We start from the raw sequence: 10,833 nt of genomic DNA, 5'->3' as shown, positions 1-10,833 counted from the left end.
AAATAACAATGTTTTATACTTTAAATAATTGTGTAAGTAGTAAAACAACACAAACGGGGCAAAAATGCGTTTTAAGTTTAGAAACATTTTGAGTCTCCCCCTCCCTTGCCTCACAGTGCTTTGGTCCAAATACCTGCTTTTCTCTTTTACATCACCTACACACAGACAAGTCTGGTTAGAGAGAACAAAGTCAATAGTTGTGGAACTCCAGTAAGTAAGGCTCTCAAGGCTATTTTATTCACTTAAACATCGGATAAAGTGATTATTTTCTCTTTAATACAGATGATGCCAATGTATTTTCGATGAGTCGCTATGTTAGCAATAATAATGTTACCTGCTTGACGGAAAGGGTCGCCAGGTTTTCACAACAAAAACCGCCCAATTGCTACTCAAAAGTAGCCCAAAACTAGCCCAAACTAACTGCGCTTCGAGGGGGTCCCCCGGTAAAAATCGCATTCCGGGGGCTAAAATACACGTTATTGGGGATGCTTCAACCCGAGGACATGAAAAACAGCCCGCGGCAACAGTGATAAAGTAGCCCAATTCCATGGGAAACCGCGGACTTGGCAACACTGTGACGGATAGTAATGTCTACAACGGACTCGACCTCTGTCGCGGCGTAACCACAACAGCTTGAAGTTGTCTAATTTGGCACGGTCTCCCTACTGCACTAATAGCAAGGCTTTCCTCTGTGTATACATATCCTTACAAGTACAATTTTAGCTGGATTATTTGTGGCCCCTTCAAAAATTGCTCTTGAGAAATTTTATGTTTATTGTCCCCCCCAACTGTTAGACGAAATTGACGCCCCTGGGCTGAATACCAAAACGTACCTTGATACTTATCCTATGCCACAAATACAGGGCATCTTAGAGTTATTACATGGGGCAACTGTTTTCACTACACTTGACTTAAGGAGTGGCTATTGGCAACTGGAAATGGAGGCAGATAGCATTAAAAAAACAGCCTTTACCAAATCTTCTGGGCTATACAAATTCCTGCATCTTCCCTTTGGGCTGAAAAATGCAGCAGCATCCTTCCAGAGACTCATGTAACATGTACTGCGGGAGATGAAAGGTAAATGTTGCATGGTTTACATCGATGACGTCGTGGACTACTCCAAGAATAAGGAAGACCATCTTTAACATCTTCAGCAGGTTTTCAGTTGTTTCCACAAAGCAGGTCTCACTCTCAACCTCAAAAAGTGTAATTTCATTCAAAAATCTTTCACGTTCCTAGGTCATGTTGTTTCAAGTGAAGGGATCAAAACCGACCCTGCAAAGGTGTCAGCAGTTAGTTCGTTTCCCATCCCACAGTCTCTCAAAGATGTCCAAAGGTTTTTGGGCTTAGCTGGTTGGTACCATCGGTTCATTCCCAAATTCTCAGAAAAGGCTGCCCCACTTCATGCATTGAAAAAGAAAAACTCAACATGGACTTGGACAGATCAGTGCCAACAAGCATTTGACCTTATCAAACAAGATTTAACACAAGCTCCCGTTCTAATGTCTCCAGATGTCAACCAAACATTCCGAGTTCAAACCGATGCCAGTGAAATTGGATTGGGAGCAGTTCTTACACAAGAATCTGCAGGAGAGGGGCTGAAAAGTATTACTCTGTAGCAGAGAAGGAGTGCTTAGCAGTGGTATGGGCGGTAGAGAAGTGGAGGCCATATCTAGAAGGGCGTTTGAAGTATTAACTGATCATGCAGCACTGACTTGGACTTTCCAGCACCCAAAACCATCATCACGCCTCATCAGATGGATCATATGTCTGCAAGGGTTTCACTTCACGGTCAAATACAGAAAAGGTCAGTGCACTTCCAAGAAGGTGATGTAGTTTGGGTACGGACGCATCCGTTATCTAGAGCTGACGAAGGTTTTATGGCAAAGCTGTCTGCCAAATGGAAAGGGCCAGCAAAAATTAAGAAAAACTTGGGGCCTGTTAATTATTCAGTTTCTTTTATCTCTGATCCAGATAGCACCGAAACATACCATGTGCAAACTCTTAAGATTTGTCATGGCTATGACAAATCTCTTTCTGAGGGAAGGGGTATGTAACAGGGCTAGCTGTTACTAGTTTTTTCCTACTCTCCACTAGGGGGCGATTGAAAGCTTAAACCCCAAGTAATTTAACCAGGTAGGAGAGTAGAAGAGGTTAGATTTGTTTGGAAGAGGGAAGCATCTCTGAAAATTTCATTGGAGTCCTGATTGAGAAACTCTGTATCCTGTTCAATCTCGTAAGTTTTGTTTCTCCTCATGTTCTCATGTGCATTTGATCTGCTTGATCTTGATTTTTTTTTTTTACTTGATCTGCAAACTTTAAGTGTGGGCTTTTTAGTTAATGCTAGGTTTTTGTTTTTTTGTAGATTGACTTTTTAAATATTACTTTGTATCTGGTGTTTAGTCTACATGAGTTGCAAAGGCTCTACTTTCATGGATATCAAGAAGACTCTTCTCAGTGGATCGTTTGTGCCGTATTGCCTTGTGGATTATCATATATCCTGAGTACAAGGACTTGACTCTGTGGGCCTTTGTTTGTTGGGATTACTTGAAGAGCACTTTAAGGACTTCTTGCTATTTTTATTTTTTTTTGTATTTTTTTTTGTGTAGGGTTTCTCCCCCCCACCCACTCATCACCAATGGGACTGTATTTGGGGATGTGAACATTGACTGGGACACACTGAACTCTGAAGATTCATTGTAGTTGCCATCCTTTCTTTGTTGTATTAATTCACATTATTCTGTAAACCATCTGTGGGTATAGATGTGAAGTACTGTATTGGTTTTCTATCAATTCATTCTCATTCTTGTCTAAAACTCGATATCATTTATAAAAGGTATAAAAACTTAATTTCAGTCTTTGTAGTTCGTGACAACGCACTGGGAGATACACTAAGACTTTTCTAAGCAGTGTAAAATTGGTAGTTGGTGGGCCCCTCCTGATTTTCTCATATATAGCTACGTGCCTCTGTAGTGGACGGTGGTTATAAGTCAATAACATTAAAGCGGCAGCACTAGGAACGCCCACAAGCTTAACAGTAGAGTCTAGCGACCTTTTATCACCTGTGGCGGCGTCGTGTCGCGTAAAGTTATTGGAACGGTTAGCCTACCAAATTAAATCAAAGCAAGTGAAAACTACTTGGTTGTGACCTGTTAAGCTTAAAGGAATAGTTCACACTAAAATACACACACTTCTCAAGCCATTACAAACCACTTCATTAAGATCACTCTTTTATCATACTTTTTTCTGTTAAACACTAGAGTGCACTGGTACATTTTGCGTTTCCAAAGAAAGTCAGAAATCCAGGTTTGAAGACAGAATGTAACTTTCATTTCTGGATTGCAGTACCAATAGATGGCAGTGCTGAACTTGAAGAGGGACATTTTCTAAGTATTGTATTGACTGTTCACTAAAAAAAAAGACAAGAATTTCTTTTCAAATTTTATTGAAAGATATTGATAAACAAGGGAAAACTGCAGCACTTTATTCAGATACTTAAGTAAAAGGCATGAATTGTGACATACCTTTTATTACAACAGAAGCAAACAACTAAAACTCTCAAAACCATTTTCATTTATTTGTAAATGTTTCCCTACTTTGTAAAATGTCTGTATTCATGAACTCAGTGTATTTGTTATATAGTCACTTTCCGTCCCAAACCCTCTTTTGATCATCTTTGGCCCTGCACATTTTTATTACATGCCTTAACCTCACTTTAATCTGCAACCCACAAAACAAGAATTAAAAAAATAACACAAAGGATATCTATACAAGGATATACAGTAGTACATAAATTTCAAAAATTAAATACCAAATTACTGTGCAAGAAAATTAAGTCATAACGACATGGGTTAATTACATATCTGGCCTGGTGTTGTTCATTTTGTGTATTTTTTATAAAGCACAATGTGTTTGATCATAAATTTAGAAAAACTAAACAATTATTATGTGATGGATGGTAAACCATGTAATGTGGGATATAATGTGTAAAACAAGACACTAAAGATTTAAAATTTTGATTTCAAATAAATTAATGATAGATCTCTCACTTTCAGACACATTAAAAGAGTTAATAGTTTCATAATTTAATTTGGTGTTTTTGTATTTAAATAGTGGCGTTGTTGAGTATTATGCACTGTAAGTGCTTATGTGTTGTTTCTCAGTGGTTACCTGCAAAAAAAGAAAAAGATTACTAAGTCAGCAGTCACTTGATAAACCCTTACCCTCAGCTGGATGCCACTGTAAATCACATGGACTATGCTATTAGTGTGTATCAAGTTCTTATTAAAACAAGTCTAGACTCCATGTCTAAGAATAGGCATTAGAAATGTCTCCTATCAGAGTAAAGTGTAATGATATACAGTATATACAATATATAAACACAAACTTTTACTTGGCAATATATAAACATGCATTATATCTATAACAATATATAGGCATACCTATGACCTGCAGATGTGCAGTGCTTTTGGCTCTCCCAGTGATAAAGCACACGGTGCCGCTCATGTCTTCAGATGTTTGTTTGAGAGTGAGCCTATGAACGGTTCCCATTTTCTCTACCACAACTTTAGGACCAGGATGCAGCGTCTCCCCATTCAGGGTCCAGGTAGGTGCCTTGGCCACAGGCAAAGAGACTTCACATTCAAAGCATGCATCTGCAGGAGCTGTTACATCCACATCCTGCATTTCTCGCACCATCAGGACTGACTGAGCTGTTACAACAGAGAACAAGTGCCAATACATGTTGTCACATTAAATTTCCAGTTATGTAAATGCAATATGTTCTCATTATATTTATACTTGAATGATTCTCTATGATCAACATATTTTTAATTTCTGAAGTAAAATTGGCCCTACTGTTTTATTATTTATTTAAAAAACAAACAATGAAGTAGGTTTTAAATGGAAATACTATTAATATTTGAAAAACTTATGCAAAAGTATGAGTAACTAACTTGCAAGTAGCCATTCTACTGACATGACACAGGAAAACCTTAAAACAGATTGGAACCATCAATAATATTTTATTTTGACCATTTTATGAACAGGCATATATTTAGGCTATATGTGCACTTAAGTGCACTAGTAAGCATAACCTACTGTACGTGTAAAAGGGAGACATCTCCATCTGCCGGTTAATCATTTTTGGCCCCTTACATTTGAGTGCCAGCTGGCTGAGGGTAAATTGGACGCACAAATCAGTCCAGAGATTAATTCATCTAAAGTAAAAATTAGACGATCACGAGATTATGCGTTGTGTGAGAAGCGTTCATGCCAAGAAACTAGTTTCTTTCGTTTTTCTTCTTTCTTTTCCCACCTAAAAGGGAAGTGATTGATTGAAGCTGTTTCAACATCCGGAAAGACTTTTATTGTCCTGAAATTTTCTTCGAGATCAGCGGTTCTCAATTACAGTTCTGGCGTGCCACTGCTCTGCACATTTCGTATGTCTTCCTTATTTAACGCACCTGATTCAGATCATCAGCTCGTTAGGAGGGAGATCCATGAACTGAACCGAGGGCGTCAGAAAATGTGCAGGGCTGCGTTTCCCAAAAGCATCGTGAGCCTAACGGTGCGTTTCCACTACAGCGTCAAATCTGCGCTCAGTGCCGCTGGCAACGCTACAACGCCACTGCTTTCGGGGCGTGTTCAATTACGGCAAGAGCACACCTCTGAAAACAATGTTTACACCCTGTTTACATTTAATCTAGTCTCAGCCTCAGACGTCACGCCCATGGAACGTTGGCTAAACGTCTGATGCATATGGCACACAAAAATGGAAACACTTCAGGAGTTTCAAAGTCGTCATCGGATTGGTTGAATTATACAGGATTTCCGGGAGACGTGTGTGTCGCATTCTATAAGGTTCCTCCTGGAAACAAAGATGTGGTGACGCCAAGCCCCCTCACGAAAGAAGAAAGCCGTCGTGTTTACAACTGTGACAACGAGCGCTTATCATTTTCAAAGGTATGTGAAATATTTAAAGTTCGCGGCACAGGTTTTTAAAATACGTCCGAGAGTTTTAAACACCGGTCTGTTATTGTGGCGACATTTCCATGCCCCGAAACGTGACACTGAAACTAAACGAACTGTTATTAGTTGTTTAACATGTCGGTCAAACGGCCTGATGGGCGGTTCAGCCGTCAGTCTGAAGGTCTGGCTACGCGAGACTACGTTTCATCTACTTCTTTGCACAGTGATTGGATGTCGCCCGGCATTTTTCGCTCGATATTTGCATAAAGTCGAGGAATGCCCAAACTTTTTGATGCTCTTGGCCGCTCTCAACACTTTCTCTGCGCCACTTTCAATCCCATAATACACCGCGTGAGCGTTTAAGCTCAACTTCCATAGGAATGAATTGAAAACGCACGCTCTGCTTCGCTCGCTACATGCCAGTGGAAACACACCATAAGTAGATCGTAGACCATTGCCACCAATGGCAATTACGATGCTTTTCAGAAACGCAGCCCAGGGCGTTTGATCTTAGAGCTTAAGAGCGTTTTCTACAAGTCATTTTACGATCGTTCGTTATTGTTTCACGTGCGTTTCCCAAAAATGCGAGATGGTCCTCACTACAGAACACAAGATCCAGGGGGCGAGGTTGGATCCAGATCCAACTCTTCCCACCTTACATGTACCTAAACCTACACGTCTCCACCCTCTGATCCCTAAACCCACCCATCTCCACCCCTAAACCTACCATCTCCATCCCCTAGATGTGGATCCAACCCCGCCCCCTGGATCTTTGCTCTGCAGTGAGGGGCTACTGAAAAATGCACTTAACGCAATCGCACGTAGCCATGCTTTAAGTGCTACACAGGAGTCACTATCTGTTTGTCAAGTGCTGAAATGTCACCTTATAGAATGGCTCGTAATTGTAGTACACTCTCGTTTTTTGAAATGTTAACCTAATGCTGCGTTCCAGACAACTTGGATATAATAACTATTATATTATATTATATTATATTATATTATCTACATGACTTCTTTTATTCATTTTTTTGTTCAGTCATTTAATTTAGATGTGTATTTCTATTTTTTCTGCCCTTTTTAATTATTTCATTTATAAATTCATAAAAAAAAAAAAAAAAAAAAAACTAGTAATAAAGGGTACAATAAAGAACAATCAAAACTTTATATTATAATCACATTGCACTTGAATAAAGTTAAAGGTGCAATCTGCCAATTGTCCTGCAGGTGACCGCATAAATCTGTCTTACGATGCACTTAGGGCTTTACGATTACTCCAGAGCACTCGTAGATCTACGATGATTTTCAAGTGCTATTTAAGTTACGATTCTTTTGGGAGACAGACAGTAATATTAAGATCAGTCGTACGATCGTTTTTACGAACTTCTTAGGCTTATGAAGCTTTCGGGAAACGCAGCCCAGAGCAGTGGTACCCCAGGACTGGAATTGAGAACCACTGTTCTAGATATATGAGAATGCTTTGATATTATTAAATCTAAATGAACCACTGTATGACTGACAGCTCAAGGAATTACTGGGTTTTTTGAACATTATAGTGCTGTCAATCAATCCAGTTCACACCCAGCTGTTCTAAATTATTATTTATAACTTATAATGCTATAATTGGTTTGAAAGGACTGAATTTGCCTTACCTTCGAGAGTTAGTTTTGCTGAAGATGTGTAGTTTCCAACTTGAACACTGTAGGTGCCCTCATCCTCTAGCAACACCTGCTGAATCACAAGTTTTCGGTAACACCCTTCACTGCAGATCTCAAAGCGTTCTGAGGGCAGGATGACATTTGGGCCCTTATACCAGCGAATGCTACAACGGGGATTGGTCACAGTGCAGTCCAGTATGACACGGGTTTTTTCCAGAGCAGTTTTATCCTGAAGTGGTTTCACAATGTTTGCTGGTAGTGCTATGGAGATGAAAAGTTGTAGTTTTAAGTTCATTCTCGACAATTAAATAATTTGTACAGAATGGTAAAGAATACAGATGCTTTTTTTTTCTATTTTTGACCATTGGTCATTGCTGCTTTCCCAGTTGTCGGGACAGTTTGAAATGTCATGGCATCTGTGACTTGTCATCAAAGGGGGTGACAAGATTTTGATTTGTAATGAATGCTTGACTTAAACTAAATACAGACCTTCCACCTCAAGGCAAGCTGTAGTCTCAAGATTCTTGGCAACAAACTTGATCTCTCCAGAATCGTCTTCTTTAACATTGCATATGAGGAGGAAGTGCTTTGTCCCTAAGTAGGAAAACATGATACAGAAAATTCACGATCAGATACTGATTTACATATTCTCTGGTCAGTTTTTGGAAGAGGGCAAAGTTTAGCAACAGGTGCTAGAATAACCTTCCTGACGGATCTTAATGGTGCTGGTTGGTTTTATCTTCTCGCCATTCTTAAACCACTCTCCGGGCACATCATCTAGGGACACTTCACACATGAACACTGCATTCTGACCTTCTTGAATATCCAGATCCTCTAAGCTTTGTAGTATCTCAAGCTTCTTTTCTGTTGAAATGTTAATAAACATAAAAAGGCATTGCATAATTTTATAATGTACTCATTTAAAACTAAGCAAGGGTAAATGCTTCCCATTTTTCATCTATTTAAGATTTGGTTTTAAATAATCAGTACTACCAGGAAGATACTGTATATAATCTGCAGATAAATGTGGTGATAATCTAACAGACTTTCTTTTGTTACCATAGATATCCACTGTACAGGATGTTGTGGCATCCCCAGCATCACACATATATAAACCAGAGTCTCCCAGCTCACACTTCAGTATCTGTAGAAAGCACTTTCTTCCCATGGAGTAAATACGATGATTTTTTCCTGGTTGAAGCTGAACATCATTCTGAAAGTAGAAGACATCTTTATTTGTAGATTTTTCCCCCCACATAATTATTAGCACTGGCTTGGAACTTTTACATGAGCGGTTTTTAATGTACTGCAACAAGAGGGTTTTTGAGGGTGTCATGTAATTTTACCTTTGTCCACTTTATGTCCACGTTGTGCCGTGAGAGCTCACATTCAAGGGTTACACCAGATCCTTCTGGTTGCCTGATATCCTCAAGCTTTTTCAAAACTGATACAGGAATTTCTGAGGAAGCAAAGGAGTCTTGTCAGCCTTTGTGAAAACTCTATTGTTGGACTTGATTTAACATTGATCAGCTTATTGACCCAAAACCATTTTGATCACATTTGAGAGGCTGTGATCTTCAAAGCCAGTCACTATTTATTATTATTATTTGTAACAATTTACCTCTGATTGCCCCTGTTTGTCTTTTGAGATCACATGAGTCAACCGTGTACATTTCAATCTGTCTAGTACAACAGGAGCTTATCATTTAACCATACCTCAGCTTTGTGCCTAGAGGACTTCGAGAAGAGTCCTTTGTTGTTGTGGCATTTACATGTTATTGTCAACCTCAGTGACAGCTCTGTGACTCCAAAGGATAAGCCCTATTGAGTGACTTGGCATAGAAGAGATTACCTTACACCGGCACCTTATGCTTGTGAATGTTTGAAATGTTTCAGTAGCTGTAGTCTGATCATGTGATCCATATCTTTTTATATGTGCAACCTGACACATGGTAAGAGCAGTCGCAAAGCTGTCTGTCCATGCCATTGTACTGTCATCAGCATCTGAAATTTAACCAGTTTGTAGACTTACATCATTGCCCTGGACCCTCTTACGTCCTATGACTTGTTGATCATGGCCAGATTCCACCCCTTATATGTTAATTGTTGCCAAAGCAATTAAGAAACAAAAGACAGATTATTGCAAGCCTGTATAGCTTGGCGCTATAAGTAAATATGAGTATATGCATGACATTCATAGTTTATTTAGGGATTTTGGATATGTCTTTGTATACGTTTTTGTTTGGTAGAGTGTTGGAGAGAAGGTGTGTGGTTAAAGGGATATGGGTGGATGAAATCAATGGCTAAATCTTACAGAATGGGTAAATCACTTACAGGTGATTTGTGTGAACTCTCCACCACTAGGTTTTCTAAACTAACAGTAAATAACCCTTCAAAATGAGAGTTGTCCTGCCCCAAACATTGGTTGAGCCAGTAAAGGCACTAGTTTGCTGTCTGGAATTTGCCACATTGCACTGTGTCTAGTGTAGACAGAATCAGATTATAAAGGGATCACAAGGAAGGCAATGACTGTTTTTCCACAATTTGGGACTGCACAACATCTAATCTAGAGCCCGACCGATATGGGTTTTTTGGGGGCCGATACCGATATTAGGGGGTAAAAAAGACAAATACAGATATATATCGGCTGATATTCTTTATGTGTAGGCTATATTATAGTACAGCATAGTCAAAAGTTTGGACCCCCTTCCCATTCGTGTGTCCAAACTTTTGACTGATACTGTATATAGAATACAGTATACAGCCTACATAAACAGAATATATATACATAAACACATTTTTTTCAATGATAACTCAAATGTGGTGATCCGCGCGATGTGATGTGACCGATGTGATAAGCATGAGTTCTGGGCCGCAGCGCGGCCGGTATGAACACCAGCATTGACTGAATGGCCGCGATCAGCTCCTGTGAACCCGTAACACAGGCTTTAATGCGCTGCAGACGTGTGCCGTGATGCTCAGATCAGCTCTAGTCTCTAACTTCACTGAATCTGTCTCAAATGTGGTGATCAAACACTTATAATGATGTGACAAACATAAGGCCTATGTAGTGGAGGCAGGGTATTTAACAATTTAACAAATAAACTTTATTATTCAAAATGAGTCTGACATCAGTGCACTTAACGGTAAACTTCACTTCACTTATTATAAATAACTTAAATAACACAAATAGAACAAAATATAGGCT

General features: G+C 39.3%; 1 protein-coding gene across 6 annotated transcripts in view; it reads right to left on the bottom strand.

The window, feature by feature from the left end:
• Positions 1 to 4,102: 4,102 nt before the first annotated feature.
• obsl1b (obscurin like cytoskeletal adaptor 1b) overlaps positions 4,103 to 10,833 on the bottom strand; it is a 27,980-nt gene continuing 21,249 nt past the window's right edge. For all 6 annotated transcript variants that reach the window (XM_016445651.1, XM_016445652.1, XM_016445648.1 and 3 more), the window contains 7 exons: positions 8,972 to 9,084; positions 8,685 to 8,838; positions 8,328 to 8,489; positions 8,115 to 8,219; positions 7,620 to 7,886; positions 4,443 to 4,712; positions 4,103 to 4,170 (listed from right to left, as the gene is read on the bottom strand). In XM_016445651.1, the coding sequence (XP_016301137.1) occupies positions 4,160 to 4,170; positions 4,443 to 4,712; positions 7,620 to 7,886; positions 8,115 to 8,219; positions 8,328 to 8,489; positions 8,685 to 8,838; positions 8,972 to 9,084 (1,082 nt within the window). In that variant the 3' untranslated portion in view covers positions 4,103 to 4,159. The remainder of the gene's footprint in view (positions 4,171 to 4,442; positions 4,713 to 7,619; positions 7,887 to 8,114; positions 8,220 to 8,327; positions 8,490 to 8,684; positions 8,839 to 8,971; positions 9,085 to 10,833) is intronic.

The sequence above is a fragment of the Sinocyclocheilus anshuiensis genome, unplaced genomic scaffold, assembly GCF_001515605.1.
Source record: "Sinocyclocheilus anshuiensis isolate Anshui unplaced genomic scaffold, SAMN03320099.WGS_v1.1 scaffold179, whole genome shotgun sequence".
Taxonomy (NCBI): Eukaryota; Metazoa; Chordata; class Actinopteri; order Cypriniformes; family Cyprinidae; genus Sinocyclocheilus; species Sinocyclocheilus anshuiensis.
Note: the sequence above shows the minus strand (reverse complement) of the source record. Positions and strands in the feature narration are given on the sequence as shown.